We start from the raw sequence: 19945 nt of genomic DNA on the forward strand, positions 1-19945 counted from the left end.
TGGAGAGACTGGCCCTGGTAAAAGAATATTTCAAGATTTATAATTTTGAGGCACTCTGCATTGTTGCGATGGGAGAGATGGAAAATATAGCTGTAATTTAAAAAAATTGTCTGAAGACTACCATACTGTCCAATATACTGAGAGAGTATTGCTGTGCTCTACCTCCCTGCTGTACAGTTTAATTTGTAGATTAGATTTGAGCAGGTGCAAATGTTGGGGGATTTACTGGAAGGATCCACAGATCACACACACTGCTGAAAGTTAACCAATCCTGCGTAATCATAATCTTTTAGCTCTTACCAGGGGAGCTACAGTTCCTCATTTAGGTAATTTTTGGCTCTCTCCTGGGACTTGCTGGCTACTCTCTTATTTTGTTCTCATTGTCAATTAGAGGACTCTCTCTTTTGCGGGTGACGAGCATGCCTTAGCACCTCATAGGATCAGGTTCTTAGTGTTTGCTCATCTCACTGCCACCTCATCATCATCACCACCACTCCCATTTTCATTTGTTTCCTCTAGCTGTCACATCTTTTCATTTACCTAGTTTGTAAGATCACTAGGAAAGTGACTGTGTATGGTCTTTGCAGTTCTCAGGATTTTTTTCACAAAGTTGTAGTTTTGAGGGATTTTTTTAAAGGATTCTTGTCATTCTAATTCCTGCCTTCAGTTTTGTGAAGTTGTACCCTTCCCAAATTGGCTGTTTTCAGTTAGTTTCAGTGTACTGAAGCCACAGACTGCCCACAGCAAGATGGCCTCCAGGTTTCTTTAACTGAAAGTGATGCTACTAGCCCTCATTGCTTCCAATGGCTGAAGGTAGCTTGCTCAGGGAACATGGTGGCTGCCTTAGCTGCCATCTGAGGGATAAGCAGGAGAATGTGGGAGGTGTTGAGAATGGAGATGATGGGAGCAACAGGGAGGGAGAATATGTCAGGAATCAAAGAAATTTGAGTAGCAGACACAGGGAAATGTGGCATGGCAGAGAAGGAGAAAATATGTAGCAGAATAAGAGGAAAATATGGGGAGGCAAATGGATGCAGGTGATAGGGACAGAAGACTTGAGGGAGATCATGGAGAGAGAAGAGGCAGTGTCCCTAATTCAGTCCTGTCCAGGTAGGGAGAGGGGTACAATGGTAGTTCCCCACACTTAAGGTGAAAGGAGAGGGTAAGCTAAATCCTTTCCAGGTAGTGAATAGTTAGGTTTAAACTGTGTGCATATAAGGTTGAATTTTAGCTCTGTGATGATTGCACGCAAATTGGGAGCATACAGCTTCTCTCTACAAAGGCACAAACAAACAAACAAAAACCAAAACAACCATATGTCAGGTTTTTTTTAAAAAAAATATATACTTTGACTGACTTAAAATAAGGTGTAAAAAAGTCTTTTTGGTTTGACTCATGACTTTTGAATTTATTGCCAACTCCATGCAATTTATTCATTACATGTTTGTACAATACCATCACAATGGGCTTTGATTTGTGCTTCAAGGTGCTACGGTAATTACAGAAAGGAAGAGAAACTTCTGGCTGGACTGCGTTTTTTTTTCCCCTCCTGTTCTTCACCCTCCGCGCCCCCCCCCAGTCAAAAGAAAGTATCTTGTGAAAAGAGTAAATGAGATTTAAATGTTTGTCTATTTTCCTTTACCCAATGTAAATATACAGCATGCGTATTATATATAAAATCATTTTATATAGTACAGTCATAAGTTATCCTAATACTCCATTGAACCTGTCTATAGACACACATTGGCAAAAGCAATACTTCACTTTCAGTCCTTACATTTTAGACTTGCAGAATGGTGCTAGGACAGCCACATAGCAGCAGCATATTGTGTATGTATTTTGATAGTGTATTATGCCTGTGTAGTTCCACTTAATAGATTTTTATAAGGCAACTGAGCTGTTTTATGTTTTGCATTCAATGCTTTTTGTTGTTGTTGTCCATATTTGAATTACTAGTATATTGGCTATGAACAATTGCTGAGCCATAATAATTTGCTTAACAGAAGTACTAACATAACTTTTCATAGATTCTGAGGCCAGAAGGGACTCCTGTGATCATTTAGTCTGACCTGCATTTTACTTCCCTGAATTTAATTTCTGTTTGAACTAGTGCATATCTTTTAGAAAAACATCCAAACTTGATTTTAAAAATTGCCAATGATGGAGAATAAATCATTGCCATTGGTAAGTTGTTCAGTGATTGTTTATCCTCACTGTTAAAAATTTACACTTTATTTCTGGTCTGAATTTGTCTAGCTTCAATTGCCAACCATTGGATCAGGTTATATCTTTTGTGTGCTAGATTGAAAAGCCCATTATCAAATATTTGTTCCCCATGTAAGTACTTAGGGGTGACATAAATCAGAGTCTAACCTTCAGTTTAAGCTAAATAGATTGAGCTCCTTGAGTCTGTCACAATAAGATATGTTTTCCAACTATTTAATCATTCTTGTGGCTCTTCTCTGAACCCTGTCCAATTTATCATCATCCACCTTGAATTATTCACTCCAAAACTGCAGACAGTATTCTAGGAGCAGTTGCATCACTGCCAAATACTAAAGTAATATAATCCTTCTACTTCTGCTTGAGATACCGCTGTTTATATATCCAAGGATCACATTAGGCCTTTTGGTAACAGCATCTCTTTGGAGCCAATTTGCTGCTGATTATCCGCAATGACCCACAGGTATTTTTCAGTCACACTGCTTCCCAGGATAGAGCCTACATGTATATATGATCTCTGTTCTTTTTTTTTCCCTAGGGTATAACTTCATATTTGGCAATATTGAAATGCATTTTGTTTGCTTGCGCCCAGTTTACCAAACCATCCAGATTACTTTGAATGACCTGTCATATCCATTTTTTTTACCACTCCCCGATCTTTGTCATTTCAGACTTTGTATTGATTTTATGTGCCCTTCCAAGTGTTAGGGTTGCCAGCCCTCCAGGATTGTCCAGGAATCTCTAGGAATTAAAGATTGTCACGTGATGAAATCTCTAGGAATTCATCCAACCAAAGTTGGCAGCCCTACAAGTCATTGATAAAAATGTTAAATAGTGTAGGGCCCAGAATAGATCTTTACAGGACCCCACTAGAAAATGCTTCATGATTATCTGTTTACAGTTACATTTTGATCCCTGTCAGTTGCCTAGTTTTAGATCCATTTAATGCAGGCCATGATACATTCTGATTATTTAAAGAAAACCCCAAACAAACAAACAAACAAAAAAAAACAAACACCACACTAGAAAAATACAAAATTAACAAGTCAGTTGCCTTACAGGAGTCTTTAATTTACAAGTCTTCAAGCCTTATAGTGTATTATAATACATTATATTATTTCTGCTATAAAGACTGGGAACTTTTGCTGGATATGAAAGATAAATTCAAAAGTATGTGTGTCTAATTTTCAGAAATAATTTGTGTTAAAAATTTTACCTTACATTCTACATACTATAATTTCTATTGTTCTGGCAAAAAAAGATGGTAACTTTTCTGTATTTCAAGGCTTTCCTAATTTCTTAGCATTAGGAGGGCCCAGTGCTCCTACTTGTGTGTGCCAGTGCCTCTTGCCGTTTCTTGTAAGCTTTTATTGCACCCCCAAGTGATTGACAAACTGCTTTCTTCTGTTGAACTGTACAGTGTGGGCCACAATTAATAGATTGTCTCATAGACTGCCATTGGAAGGGGAGATAGTCACATGACATCTCTGTAGGAACTATAGCAATTGCTTAGGCAGAATAGTAGCATTAGGAATGTATTTTTAATGTATTTTAATGAGTCAGAAGGAACCCAGTAACATATCATCCAGCTCTCCATGGACCACCAGCAGATTCAAGATCACAGTTTTGGAATCTCTGCTGTATGCAGTATCACTGGTGAAGACAGACTTACTGAAATCATATCGTTAAATTACTTTTAAGGACGAGAACTATTGTTTATAAAGTTAAAGGAAGTACCGAATTTTTGCATTCTTTAATTTTGGAGATTTTTAGATTCAGAAATCTTTCACATGAAACGAACCAACTAAGCCATTAATATTGTCATACTAGAGCTCTGCTTTAAAAATAGGTCACTTTTAATATATGTCATATTATTATGAATTCAAAACTAAGGTTAGTGATGTGTATATTTTGTCCTTTCTTTTGTGATCAATATGTTTTGGATCCTGGAAATATTTTTATAATGCAGATTGTTTATAAGACCCACTTTATTTGTAATGTAGAAGCTTTTAAACTGCCTCTCTTCCCATCCCTTTCATATGTGATTGTCTTTGAAATTATGGCCTGGATATTCATTTTTAGTCACAGCAATTTAAATAGTATCACTATATATTTCTATGGCAGCTCACCAAGTCTCATCGACAAGGTCACATGGTGAAAGTAGACTGGCTGGACAGACTGACCTTTAGAGAAATAGAAATGATCAATGAGGTAGGTCATCATATATCAGCTTTATAATGGGTTTTGGATCTTGTTGATATGGAAGCCTTGGCTTGCTTGTGAGACTGTAATTCAAATGACTTGCCCTATTTTTATTCTTTCTCTCTTGTGCACATTAAAGGAAGAAATCAATCTAAAAAGAATGACTTTCTCTGGCGTTAGTGATACAGAGGTAGCTGAAAATAGGCAGATTTAGATTTTAGTTAACTTGGCTATAAGTGCTTTAGACTGTTTGAGCATCATGTAGTGGGGTGGAATTGAAGTTGTCGCAACAACTTCCTTCAGTAAACTTCAACCCATATAAATTCAGCATTAAACTTATAATCATTTTCTAATCAACTCACCACCTTTTGTTTAAATTGATATTGGTTTGGGAGGGAAAATATTGCATCTGGAGACTTTTTTGATTAAATCAATTGCTTATTTGTTTTTAACCTACAGAGTGAACTCCTGCCCCCAATTCAGGAAGGAAGTGTTAACCCATGAAGCCAAAAAATATCTCCTTAAATGGCCTGTGCTCTGAAAGGTGTATAGAATGACCACCTTACTCAACACATCTGCTCCCTATGTTGACAGCTGCTTGCTTGTGTAAGGCTAAGTCTACACTATGCAGCTTTTAGTGACACAGCTGTGATAAAAGGAGGGCAGTGTCGCTCTCCTGCTGACAAAAAAAAAAAACTTCCACCCACAACCAGCGGTGTTAATGTTGTCTGCAGGAGAGCACATCTGCTGAGAAAGTTCTGTTCACACCAGTGCTTGTCATCGACTTTTGGGGAATGTGTGTGTGGGTTTGTTTTTTTTTAACACCTCTGAAAGACAAAAATTTTGTGTTTTTACTTGCCAGTGCAGACAAAGCCTAAGGTGGGTTTTTTTTTTTTTTAAGTTACTTGGCATTTCAATGAGATCTGCAGAGAATGATTTGCATTTCTATAGCACCTTCCACTGGTGACTCTGAAGTACAGTGCAAATTCTAACTTTCAATGTTTTTATAGAAGGGAGAATTAGCACGGAAGAAGTGATTTGACCCTATGTTAAGTTGGCAGTCTGTGGCAGAACTCTATCTTCTGATTCTCATGACTGTGCTTTAATTCCAAGACCAGCCTCCCTTTCCTGGAGAGTCAATACCTCCCTGGGTGGGCGGGCTAATTCTCTTGTGAGTTGTACAGAGCTGTTTACTAAGGTTCAGTAGTAGAATTTGTATTCCTGGTATTGATGTGTGAACCAGAAACAACACACCCCAAAACTCCAAGATCCCAAGTCTTATTTGCAGTGTTAGCAATTAGAAAACTTGTAAACTGAGCGGACTGTATTTTGAAGCCATTGGGGGTCAACATAGCACCTTGTAGTGCAACTTTAACTCTGTTGTTCCATTGGATCACTTAAACCGTTTCCTCTTCTTGAATGCAAATGTTTGTTGTAGAGTGTGAATGACAATATATAATGCCAGAGGAAGCTTGTGTCCTAGAGTAAGTAGTTATGTGAAATTATAAACTGAGTAATTGCCACAACATCTGATAATTTGATCCATCATTTACAGCACAAAGGAAATATGGTTATTACTGTTAAGAAAATACTGAAGATTGATGCTCTTCTTTAATATACAATCCACATTTTTAGTCTGTTTTCTTTTCAGAGTGAAAAACGAAGTTCTAATTTTATGTACTTGATGATTGAGTTTCGGTGTGTCAAGTGTGATGATAAAGAATATGGAATAGTTTACTATGAAAAGGTATGTGCCTTGCAGGTTTTATGATCTCCTTTCGGAAGAAAAAAGCAAACTTGCAGCAAAAAAAATTACAGGTTTTCCTGCTGAGATGAAATACTTTGTTGCAAGATAGCAGTAGACAGCTGTCAGTGGCAGCTGTTTATGTACATACAAATCAAATAGTATAGCTACAACAAGATTACAGAAATCAATCATTTATGTAATGCAGTTCAAGATTACAGAATTTAATACGTGCAAGTGATTAAAAACTTTTTGATTTATTGTTCCCCAAATCAAGTAGTACTTTCAGAATAGCTTTATGTAAAAATAATTCTTGGATTGGGATGAAGAGAGCTACATGTCTTCATTAGTAGACTTGATACGGGATTGGTTTATCAAAACTTTGCACAAGAGCTGTGCCAATAGACAGTCTCATTTGTTTGAGCGAATAATGGAGATTTATTTCCCCATATTCTGTTTTATTCTAAAGACACATTTTGATACTTTTAATAGGTTTTCATGACAATAACAAATAGATGAAATCTCTGCATTCCTCAGTATTATATAATATTTTGCATTTATGTAGCATCTTGCTTCTAAGGATCTCAGGCCAAACATTAACAAACTCCCCCAAATAACTTGCAAGGTAAATAAGTATTCTTATCCCCATTTTACAAACGGGAAGATGAAGGTAAGAGGTTAAGTGAATTTTCCAAGACCACATTGCAGTTTGAAAAGCTGGGATGAGAATCTGGATTTTCAGATTTTCATATGCTTTAGCCACAAAACCATCCAACTCTCCCACCTTGATGATGTGTTTTTTCTCAGGTAAGTGTATTTGTTGGAGACTGTCTGATTACAGTGTATTTGTGTTTGCTTATCTAATATTGTCACATCACTTTTAATATCTTGTTCCATGGTCTATAGAAAAGATATGATCATAAGGTTCATAACAGGCATTTGCTCATATAGACTGGATATTATAAAGTGTTGTGTTTGTATACAGATGTTGTATCATGATATCAACTTTTCTGCTGCTCCCTTTGTCTATGATCTTTGAAGTGCTGCTCTTGCATTTGAATGATGCACTTCAGAGTGGAAGGAAGGTTATGGAACATGCATGTTTTTTGCCCCCTACATGCACAGTTGATTGTATTGGGAACTGAATTTGTGCTGTCTTAACGTGTTTGTGTATATTTTTGTTGCTACTGGGAGAGAGAAAGCTTGGTTTTAAACCAAATAAGTAGAGGTGGTCAGAAAAATTCTAATGACACATTTTTTTCATTGGAATTTTCCAATTTGAAATAAAAATGGCTCCTGGACACTATTTGATTTCAATGAAGTTCTGATGGAATCCAGACAGGGGTCTGATGAAACCTATCATGGCTCCATTCTCTTTCACAGAGAATTTAGAAATCTTTGGCTTTTCATTCTGAATTGGACCGAAACCAAATTTTGAAACTGAAATCCTCTACGAAACAGAATTACTTTTCTCTGCACAGTTCTGCAAACAAGCTAGGAAATGTTCTTAGAAGCATGAAGAAGGAATATAATCAAGGTATAAAACTGGCTTACTAAGCATTATAAGATAATTAGGTGGCTAACGGCACAGCTTAAAAGTAGAAATAGCCACAATTTGAAGGACTTGTTAAAAAGCTATTTCACACAAATTCAGGACCACTTTTCTAGAAACAGCAGAAAACAGTCCATAAATTAGTTGCCTGTCTTCTCAAGTTTGTTATGCTTCCACTTAAAATATAAAAATCACCTATTGAGCATATAGAATCTAATGGAACTTGGGTAGGTTGTCACCTGTGTGAGTGATAGTCTAAGTGAAAATTACTTGTCACAGTTGTGTTGATAGATTTGCTTTTTGGTGTTGTGACAGAGAACCAGCCTGTTAAACAGCCGCTGATAGAATCTGAGATTCTGTGACTTAACACTCAATTACTATATATAAAATCAAGTGGCAGTGGCCCCTTCTGTATTTTCTATCAACTTAATTTTAATGCAGTATTTAAAATGCGAGGAATGCCAGTCTGCAGGTAGCAAGAACACAAATTCCAATTTCCCTTTTAGGCAAACATCACTCACTCTGGAAATATCACTGTGTGAATTCCAAAATGCAAGTATCTCATCTCATCTCTATGGGTAAATGAACTCCAGAATTTTTCATGAACATGTATTTTCATATAGAGTTCAACTGAAAACAGCATTGTATTGGATAAATAGGGCAATTGCAGAGCCAGATCCATTTAAAGGATTTTTTCATTAGAATATCTTCCCCAGTGTTTAAAAAATTAGGTTTTATCAGTCTCTGAAGCCTTGCCTGTGTGTCCATCTAGGTTCTGGATACAGATAGTTGTATCCTGCTGGTACAGCTTGGAACCCCGGTTTAACTAACCCCACAGTATGAGATCAATAGAACCCCCTATTTGTTAGTGTTTTAGAAACTGATAAATACTATAATTTCAAAGAGGTACATTAGAACCTTGCTTGAGCAACACTTCGCTTTACCGTAACACACTATAATCTGCAAATTTGGCAGTGTCTCTCCACCTTTCATCAAAGAATAAATAACGGAGAGTGGTAGTCAGGTCTTACATTTGTAAAAATGGTGTTTTTGGAATATAGTGGAGTATCTTTAATATTATGCTATAAAATATTTAAACCAAACTCAAAACTAACTCCGTATTCTTATGAGGTTTGGCCTCACATTTGTTTGAGACCTCCATGGCAAATTAGCAGGTAAACAATTGTTGGCATGGATTATTGAGATTACACATTCAGGGACACTATAATAGATATTGATGTTCTTTGAGTGAAATAGAGGGGTCAGAGTTGCACATTCCCTAGCCATTTTAAAGGGAAATGGCAAAACTGCCAACATCCTTATTCTATTGACTGATGGCATTCTGTCTGTCTCCAGGGTATTTCAGAGAATAGCTGTGTTTCAGAATAGACTATCTTTAATGAGAGAATTTGGTCCATGAGAGCAATGATAGAACTCAATCAACTTGCAAATTCTTGTTATAGTTTCAGAGTTTTTTTGTGCTAAAAAAATAATGAAATTGTGAAGACAGTTTCCTGCTGAATAATATTTGAGCTGAATAACTAAAGTAAGCAAAATTAGATTATTCTGGTTTCACGTTCAACTTCTTTTATATTCAATCTAGAAAAATCAGTGGGCTGACCTGTTAAGTAAAGTTTTTGCTTTTTAATTTTTTTTAGTTTGACTTTACTGTGACAGAACAGCATGGTGGTAGAAACACTTCACTTTTTTGTTTTTAACTAAAATATTCAAAGCTGATGAGATCTTATAAAAAAGTGAATTCTTGGCTTTCAAATCACTAGTTGAGCACTAGGGATTGGAACAGTTTGCTGCTATATCAAAGTGAATTCTTGGTCTTTATAAGATCGCCACTGTTATAAATCATTAAGAAGTTGGCTGTTTCTTTTTTCCAATGGTATAAGATTTTTTTTTTTTTTTAGCCTTGGGATGCAAGGGATGTCAGACCTAATGATTGTATTGCCTTTTTCTCACCTAAATTTATGATTTTTAGTAGCCAATGTCTCATCTGTGGTTGTATATGAAGGGGGAGATTTTTCAAGGGTACAAAAGGGAGTTAGGCTCCCAACTTCCACTTGGTCAGTGGAGTTTGGGCACCTCTTTCCCCTTGGGGCCTTTGAAAATCTCCTGTTAATGTTTTCTACCATTTTAAAAGATAGAATTCAAGGCTTTCAGGTGATATGAAATGTTGATTTCTAGTTCTAGCATTCTCCAGAATAAAGCTGATTTAAAGTCACAATTTAATTAATGGATAAAAAGCAAAACAGCAGCCAGAATGATGTGGTGGTGGTGGTGTTAAGAAGCAATACCTTGTGACCTGGCAGGTATTCAAAAGAATGTTTTACACCACTGGAGAAAATGATGTCCAATTAACCAATTAAAAAAAACCAATCCATTTCTAAATTAGCTCTGCGAAGTACCAGCTCTAAAAACCATCACTGGTCCCTAGCAGGTTCTTTTAAATAATCTAGGGCTAAATTTATTGTAGTAACTCCTCACTTAACGTCCTTTTGCTTAATGTTGTTTCAATGTTACGTCCCTGCTCCTTTAAAGTTGTGCAATGCTCCCCTATAACATAGTTTGGCCACAGCTAGCAGCCCTCGTATGATCCCCCGCAGCGCCTGACGGCGGACCCCGCATATCAGCGCCTTCCCGCTGACCCCCCCCCCCGTCTCCTGCCCACGGCAATCAGCTGTCATGCGGCATTCAGGAGGCTGTGGGGAGGAGCGAGGATGTGGCACACAGCCACCCCCTTCCCTCTCCTGCCTCCTGAACGCGCAAACCAGCTAATTGCTGCCGGCAGGAGGCAGCAGAAGGAGGGGGGAGGTGCTGATTCATGGGGTCCGCTGGCTGGCGGGAGGCTCGGGGGGGGGAGGCGTAGGGGAGCTGATGGGGGGGGGGGGGCACCAGCCTCTTTAATGCCTGTATTAAATTGCTTGTTTAAAAATGTTTAAAATGTATATAATGCCTTTTGTCTGGCAAAAAAAAAAAAATTCCTGGAACCTAACCCCCCCCCCCCTTTTACATTAATTCTTATGGGGAAATTGGATTAGCTTAACATCGTTTTGCTTAAAGTCTCATTTTTCAGGAACATAACTACAATGTTAAGTGAGGAGTTACTGTAACTATGCTAATCTGAGGTCCAGAAAATTTCAGTTTCTTATTTTAGTGTAATACATGTTCTCCTCAGACCATTACAAAATGTTCACATTTAAAGATACTGTCTTAAATCAGAAGACGATGACGGTGGGTAGGGTTTTCTAGAGCTCTCAGCACTGGCCTAACTGTTCTCATGGAAGCAAATGGCTCAGTATGTGTGGTGTGTGCGCGCAATTATTTTGTTGTTTGTTTCAATAATCTGAAACTCTTGAGTCTTTATTCTAACTGTTACTGATTTTTGTGTGGTCTTGGTCAAGTCACTGAGGGTACATCTACGTTTGAGCTGAGAGATGTGATTCCTAACTTGCATAGCTAGGCTTCAGCTAACTCCTGAAAATAGCAGTGCGTCCACAGTGACATGAGTAGCAGCTCTGAGTATAATCCCACCTGAACCCCCCCGGGTTCTTCTGTGCAAGCTAGGACTCACCTCTCCCAGATCAAAAAGAAAAGGAGTACTTGTGGCACCTTAGAGACTAACAAATTTATTAGAGCATAAGCTTTCGTGAGCTACAGCTCACTTCATCGGATGCATTTGGTGGAAAAAACAGAGGAGAGATTTATATACACACACACACAGAGAACATGAAACAATGGGTTTATCATATATACTGTAAGGAGAGTGATCACTTAAGATAAGCCATCACCAGCAGCAGGGGGGGAAAGGAGGAAAACCTTTCATGGTGACAAGCAAGGTAGGCTAATTCCAGCAGTTAACAAGAATATCAGAGGAACAGTGGAGGGTGGGGTGGGGGGGAGAAATACCATGGGGAAATAGTTTTACTTTGTGTAATGACTCATCCATTCCCAGTCTCTATTCAAGCCTAAGTTAATTGTATCCAGTTCGCAAATTAATTCCAATTTAGCAGTCTCTCGTTGGAGTCTGTTTTTGAAGCTTTTTTGTTGAAGGATAGCCACTCTTAGGTCTGTAATCGAGTGACCAGAGAGATTGAAGTGTTCTCCAACTGGTTTTTGAATGTTATAATTCTTGACGTCTGATTTGTGTCCATTCATTCTTTTACGTAGAGACTGTCCAGTTTGGCCAATGTACATGGCAGAGGGGCATTGCTGGCACATAATGGCATATATCACATTGGTAGATGCGCAGGTGAACGAGCCTCTGATAATGTGGCTGATGTGATTAGGCCCTATGATGATATCCCCTGAATAGATATGTGGAACAGAGTTGGCAACGGGCTTTGTTGCAAGGATAGGTTCCTGGGTTAGTGGTTCTGTTGTGTGGTGTGTGGTTGCTGGTGATTATTTGCTTCAGATTTGGGGGCTGTCTGTAAGCAAGGACTGGCCTGTCTCCCAAGATCTGTGAGAGTGATGGGTCGTCCTTCAGGATAGGTTGTAGATCCTTGATGCGTTGGAGAGGTTTTAGTTGTGGGCTGAAGGTGATGGCTAGTGGCGTTCTGTTGTTTCCTTTGTTGGGTCTGTCCTGTAGTAGGTGACTTCTGGGTACTCTTCTGGCTCTGTCAATCTGTTTCTTCACTTCAGCAGGTGGGTATTGTAGTTGTAGGTATGCATGATAGAGATCTTGTAGGTGTTTGTCTCTGTCTGAGGGGTTGGAGCAAATGCGGTTATATCGTAGAGCTTGGCTGTAGACAATGGATCGAGTGGTATGATCTGGATGAAAGCTAGAGGCATGTAGGTAGGAATAGCGGTCAGTAGGTTTCCGATATAGAGTGGGGTTTATGTGACCATCGCTTATTAGCACCGTAGTGTCCAGGAAGTGGATCTCTTGTGTGGACTGGTCCAGGCTGAGGTTGATGGTGGGATGGAAATTGTTGAAATCATGGTGGAATTCCTCAAGGGCTTCTTTTCCATGGGTCCAGATGATGAAGATCTCATCAATGTAGCGCAAGTAGAGTAGGGGCATTAGGGGACGGGAGCTGAGGAAGCGTTATTCTAAGTCAGCCATAAAACACCCCTAGAACCCCGACCTGGGGTATTCTATCTGCCACCCAAGATCCATAAACCTGGAAATCCTGGACGCCCCATCATCTCAGGCATTGGCACCCTGACAGCAGGATTGTCTGGCTATGTAGACCCCCTCCTCAGGCCTTACGCTACCAGCACTCCCATCTATCTTCAAGACACCACTGACTTCCTGAGGAAACTACAATCCATTGGTGATCTTCCTAAAAACACCATCCTAGCCACTATGGATGTAGAAGCCCTCTACACCAACATTCCACACAAAGATGGACTACAAGCCGTCAGGAATAGTATCCCCGATACAGTCACGGCTAACCTGGTGGCTGAACTTTGTGACTTTGTCCTCACCCATAACTATTTCACATTTGGGGACAATGTATACCTTCATATCAGCGGCACTGCGATGGGTACCCGCATGGCCCCACAGTATGCCAACATTTTTATGGCTGACTTAGAACAACGCTTCCTCAGCTCTCGTCCCCTAATGCCCCTACTCTACTTGCGCTACATTGATGAGATCTTCATCATCTGGACCCATGGAAAAGAAGCCCTTGAGGAATTCCACCATGATTTCAACAATTTCCATCCCACCATCAACCTCAGCCTGGACCAGTCCACACAAGAGATCCACTTCCTGGACACTATGGCGCTAATAAGCGATGGTCACATAAACACCACCCTATATCGGAAACCTACTGACCGCTATTCCTACCTACATGCCTCTAGCTTTCATCCAGATCATACCACTCGATCCATTGTCTACAGCCAAGCTCTACGATATAACCGCATTTGCTCCAACCCCTCAGACAGAGACAAACACCTACAAGATCTCTATCATGCATTCCTACAACTACAGTACCCACCTGCTGAAGTGAAGAAACAGATTGACAGAGCCAGAAGAGTACCCAGAAGTCACCTACTACAGGACAGGCCCAACAAAGAAAATAACAGAACGCCCCAACCATCACCTTCAGCCCCCAACTAAAACCTCTCCAACGCATCATCAAGGATCTACAACCTATCCTGAAGGACGACCCATCACTCTCACAGATCTTGGGAGACAGGCCAGTCCTTGCTTACAGACAGCCCCCCCAATCTGAAGCAAATACTCACCAGCAACCACACACCACACAACAGAATCACTAACCCAGGAACCTATCCTTGCAACAAAGCCCGTTGCCAACTTTGTCCACATATCTATTCAGGGGATACCATCATAGGGCCTAATCACATCAGCCACAATATCAGAGGCTCGTTCACCTGCGCATCTACCAATGTGATATATGCCATCATGTGCCAGCAATGCCCCTCTGCCATGTAGATTGACCAAACTGGACAGTCTCTACGTAAAAGAATGAATGGACACAAATCAGACGTCAAGAATTATAACATTCAAAAACCAGTTGGAGAACACTTCAATCTCTCTGGTCACTCGATCACAGACCTAAGAGTGGCTATCCTTCAACAAAAAAGCTTCAAAAACAGACTCCAACGAGAGACTGCTGAATTGGAATTAATTTGCAAACTGGATACAATTAACTTAGGCTTGAATAGAGACTGGGAATGGATGAGTCATTACACAAAGTAAAACTATTTCCCCATGGTATTTCTCCCCCCCACCCCACCCCCCACTGTTCCTCTGATATTCTTGTTAACTGCTGGAATTTGCCTACCTTGCTTGTCACCATTAAAGATTTTCCTCCTTTTTCCCCCCCCTGCTGCTGGTGATGGCTTATCTTAAGTGATCACTCTCCTTACAGTGTGTATGATAAACCCATTGTTTCATGTTCTCTGTGTGTGTGTATATAAATCTCTCCTCTGTTTTTTCCACCAAATGCATCTGATGAAGTGAGCTGTAGCTCACGAAAGCTTATGCTCTAATAAATTTGTTCGTCTCTAAGGTGCCACAAGTACTCCTTTTCTTTTTGCAAATACAGACTAACATGGCTGCTACTCTGAAATCTCTCCCAGATCAAGTGCAGATGTACCCTGAATCTCACATTTCTCATCAATAAAATTAGATACCTACCTATCTTGTGGGGTACTGTTAAGATTAATGAACTAATGTTTGTACAGCAATTTGAAGATATACTAAGTACTAAATATTTATTATTAAATGCATTATGGTAAACTGCACAAATAGAAAATGCTAAAGGGAAAACATCATGAAACACATTCCACAGATGAGTTTATTATATGTTTTTAGATATTTTGGGGAAAACGTTTATAATATAGGATAAGCCATGGTTAAAGTGGGGGGTGGGGGGGTGGCAGTAGTGGTTGGATAAGTGCTTCTACTTTTATGCTAAACCTCTTTTCCCCCACTACTCATTTTTCTTCATCTGCCTGCTGCTGCCTGTCTAACACCTAGATTGTAAGCTCTCACGTACAGGGACAGATCTTCTTTGCTCCTTGTCTGTATAGTGCCTGGCACAGTGGGGCCATTGGTCCTTGATTGTCACTCCCAGGCAGGTGCTCCTGTAACAGGAATAATAAATATATACGGTCGCACCATAAATCTTAATTAGCACCGAAGTCACCATCAATGCAATTTATTAATTAATTTTGTAATTGAATTCAGCAGAACTGAAGAGGATTGTCCCTTTTCTTTGACTTTTTTAACTTGAATTTTTAAAAAATCAAAATGTTAAATTACCTAATATGAAAAGCAATCATACATTTATTCACAGGCTGGGATTAACACCATCCACATATTATATGCCTCCTTCTTAGCTAAAAATTGTTTACAGTGTGATATCAGTATTTTGCCCGTAAAAACACTACTGTATTACTTCACTTATTAGCTTTCTCTGCCTAGAAAATTCCTCCAATGCATACTTAATTTACTGGTGCAAAACCAAGTTTTTGCAATAGTCAGCACTGCAGAAACCATATATGCGCAGAAAAGTGATCTATATATTAGTCTGCTTCATGTATCGTCCAGAAAACGGCTAGCTATATCAAAAAAAATAAATGCTGGGACTGGTAAGGAGGGGAAGCAGATTCCTTACAATTCCTAGTTCAAACTAGAAACAGATAGCTTTGTGCCATTCTGCAATTTCTAAAAAGATGCTTCCCAAAATGGTGGTCTATGTTGCATTCTATACTGATGCCTCAGTATAGGGTGTGTCTCTGTGTATTCATTTTCCCTCAACTTCAGCAAATATTCCAAATCAGTCAACCCATATTTTCATGATGGGACATCTAAATTTTGTCCATAAGTATTTTGGCTACAGGTTTTGAAAATTGTTTGCCCACACAATGGGGCCCTCTAAGCACTCCCATGATGGATACATCGTAATAATATTGGTAAACGCTTCCATCAATTTTTTTCTTCACTAAAATGCTAATGCTGGTGACGTTTTAAAATTACTTATCTCTAAATTTATCACATAAATAGATGGAGTTTATCTTTCGGTCTCCTATTTCCTTCAATCTTCTCAACTTTGTCAAAACTTAGCTAGAACAATTTCTTTCTATATTTTCTTATCCTTTATGCCCTTTGTTGGTTATCCATTGAAAGTTTAATTGCTTTATTTTCTCTTGAATATGTAAAGTAGTAAATTCTGACAGAAGTCATGTTGATTATAACTTGTGTGACATTTATTGTGCCTTTCAATTATGTTGCTATCCAGGATGGTGATGAATCATCTCCAATTTTAACAAGCTCTGAGATTGTTAAGGTTCCAGATCCCCAGATGTCGATGGTGAGTAATATTCTGTGCAACACAATCCAGATCATAACAAAATTTCATTGTGGTGTGCTGTGAAGTTCTTACAAGTGGCGGAGAAAAACTTTAACAATTATATTTGCTATGGTGTCAAGTAAGTTTAACTGCAGTACAAAGTTGTGGCTCCTTCCAATGTGTTAAGTCCTGAGTAAACCTAGTCGAGAAATAGTAGTGAGAAATTTAACTTATTATCCGTTTGTTATTAGAATTGGTGGGATAATCAAATATTTTTAGTTCAAGTGTCCTCTGCATATTCCCACTAGAGGGACTTGTGCTGACTGGTTCAGCAGTACCTTAGAATCTCCTGATAGCAATGCCTGTTAGGATGCCCCTGCAGCTTCACCCCCACCCTAGCACTTGAGCATACTCTGAGGGTGTGGATATAAAAGGAGTATGGTTCTCATTGCTGCCTCAGTTCCTTCCACCCACAGCAGTGAAAGGACCTGAATCTGTCTGTTAGATCTATACTTTCATATTTCACTAAGACTCCTGCATCACAAGTACCTACATTTTTCTATTGGTACATCATTTCCAGTACAGAGTCTTACCCTTTGGCCTTTCCACTGCCAAAGTTTTTACAAAATGCCTGGCTCCGATACACTGTCTTTTGAGGAGGTAAGGCATTTTCAACTTCCCTTACTTAGGTGATTGACTCCTGAAGGCTCCCTCCAAAGATTTAAGGAAGACCGTTCTGATCACTCGTGTTTGGAATCCTAGTTCTTCTCATAAGTGGAAAGTATCAGTAGCTGTGTTAGTCTGTATCCACAAAAACGACTAGGAATCCGGTGGCACCTTAAGGACCAACAGATTTATTTGGGCATAAGCTTTCGTAGGTAAAAATCCTCACTTCAGATGCAAGTGAAGAAGTGGGGGTTTTTAACCCATGAAAGCTTATGCCCAAATAAATTGGTTAGTTTTTAAGGTGCCACAAGACTCCTTGTTGTTCATAAATGGAAAAAGTCTCTTCTCCCCCCATCACAGAAGATTCCATTCAATGGTGCAATTCTTGACTCTATAAAAGGAAGAGCTTTCCTTCCAGAAGAGAGGTTTTTAATCGTAAATGCCACAGAGTCCTTCAACATCCCTCTCAGAATGTAGTTTTTTGGTTGACTGTGTCAAGACAGATGGTATCCACGACATATGTGACTCTGGATGCCAGGCTCAGAGTGAGGCATCTTCAGCACTGGCTCCTAAAGAGCTTCAATCCCATTATGGACTGTGTGCTAAAAGTACTCACTGTTCCGAGGAAAGTGACATCGTCCTCAAATGTGGTCATTGAAACCACAGAATATCCTCAAGGGAATTGTATTCAATCCAGCTCCTCTTCATTAATAATAATTACAGGTTCCACAAAGATAGTGTGGGGAGGGAGAGGACAACTTCATAACATGTTTGTTTGAGGTCTTTGGAACTACAGAGAATCCCAGTTGCATATAAATGTACTAGCACTGAGGTCAACCTGTCTGGGTCTCAAAGCATTTCTTTCACATGTGCGGACTGAGGTATTTCAAGTGGCCATGGGCAATGTGTTGCTCAAGATAGCTAAGACCAAAGCAGGCTGTGAAGAACTTCAAAAAGATCTCACAAAACTAAATGATTGGGTAACAAAATGTCAAATGAAATTTAATATGGATAAATGTAAAGTAATGCACATTGGAAAAATTAACCCCAACAATACATACAATATAATTTAGCTACAACTCGTCAGGAAAGATCTTGGAATCATCGTGGATAGTTCTCTGAAGACATCCATGCAGTGTGCAGCAGCAGTCAAAAAAGCAAACGGATGTTAGGAATCATTAAAAAAGGGATAGAGAATAAGACTGAGAATATCTTATTGCCCTTATATAAATCCATGGTACGCCCACATCTTGAATACTGCATACAGATGGGGTCCCCTCATCTCAAAAAAGATATACTGACATTAGAAAAGGTTCAGAAAAGGGCAACTAAAATGATTAGGGGGTTGGAACGGGTTCCATGTGAGGAGAGATTAAAGAAGCTAGGACTTTTCAGCTTGGAAAAGAGGAGACTAAGGGGGGATATAAAATCATGAGTGGTGTGGAGAAAGTGAATAAAGAAAAGTTATTTACTTGTTCCCATAATATAAGAACTAGGGGCCACCAAATGAAATTAATGGGCAGCAGGTTTAAACCAATAAAAAGGTCGTCTTCACACAGTGCACAGTCAACCTGTGGAACTCCTTGCCTGAGGAAGTTGTGAAGGCTAGGACTATAACAGGGTTTAAAAGAGAACTAGATAAATTCGTGGAGGTTGTTCATTAATGGCCATTAACCAGGATGGGTAAGGAATGGTGTTCCTAGCCTCTGGTTGTCAGAGAGTGGAGATGGATGGCAGGAGAGAGATCACTTGATCATTACCTGTTAGGTTCACTCTCTCTGGGGCACCTGGCATTGACCACTGTCGGTAGACAGGATACTGGGCTGGATGGACCTTTGGTCTGACCCAGTATGGCCATTCTTACGTTTTTAATGTATTATTTGAACAAACAAGGAGGTGCTTGATTTTTCTGAACGATGCAAAAAGGCAATAAAACTTTTAGACTGGTATATCCAGTAAAACATAGAATCATAGAATATCAGGGTTGGAAGGGACCCCAGAAGGTCATCTAGTCCAACCCCCTGCTCAAAGCAGGACCAAGTCCCAGTTAAATCATCCTAGCCAGGGCTTTGTCAAGCCTGACCTTAAAAACCTCTAAGGAAGGAGATTCTACCACCTCCCTAGGTAACGCATTCCAGTGTTTCACCACCCTCTTAGTGAAAAAGTTTTTCCTAATATCCAATCTAAACCTCCCCCATTGCAACTTGAGACCATTACTCCTCGTTCTGTCATCTGCTACCATTGAGAACAGTCTAGAGCCATCCTCTTTGAAACCCCCTTTCAGGTAGTTGAAAGCAGCTATCAAATCCCCCCTCATTCTTCTCTTCTGCAGACTAAACAATCCCAGCTCCCTCAGCCTCTCCTCATAAGTCATGTGCTCTAGACCCCTAATCATTTTTGTTGCCCTTCGCTGTACTCTTTCCAATTTATCCACATCCTTCCTGTAGTGTGGGGCCCAAAACTGGACACAGTACTCCAGATGAGGCCTCACCAGTGTCGAATAGAGGGGAACGATCACGTCCCTCGATCTGCTCGCTATGCCCCTACTTATACATCCCAAAATGCCATTGGCCTTCTTGGCAACAAGGGCACACTGCTGACTCATATCCAGCTTCTCGTCCACTGTCACCCCTAGGTCCTTTTCCGCAGAACTGCTGCCGAGCCATTCGGTCCCTAGTCTGTAGCGGTGCATTGGATTCTTCCATCCTAAGTGCAGGACCCTGCACTTATCCTTATTGAACCTCATTAGATTTCTTTTGGCCCAATCCTCCAATTTGT

General features: G+C 39.6%; 1 protein-coding gene across 8 annotated transcripts in view; it reads left to right on the forward strand.

Annotated features, from left to right (window-relative positions):
* Positions 1-19945, forward strand: part of PIK3C3 (phosphatidylinositol 3-kinase catalytic subunit type 3) — a 153075-nt gene that overhangs the window by 28015 nt on the left and 105115 nt on the right. For all 8 annotated transcript variants that reach the window (XR_006281773.1, XM_038401922.2, XM_043515453.1 and 5 more), the window contains 3 exons: positions 4348-4434; positions 6077-6172; positions 16451-16522. Coding sequence is in view for 7 of the 8 variants with exons in the window: in XM_038401922.2 (XP_038257850.1) it covers positions 4348-4434; positions 6077-6172; positions 16451-16522 (255 nt within the window). In the remaining variant the exon portion in view is untranslated. The remainder of the gene's footprint in view (positions 1-4347; positions 4435-6076; positions 6173-16450; positions 16523-19945) is intronic.

Source organism: Dermochelys coriacea, chromosome 5 (genome assembly GCF_009764565.3).
Source record: "Dermochelys coriacea isolate rDerCor1 chromosome 5, rDerCor1.pri.v4, whole genome shotgun sequence".
In the NCBI taxonomy this organism is placed as follows: Eukaryota; Metazoa; Chordata; order Testudines; family Dermochelyidae; genus Dermochelys; species Dermochelys coriacea.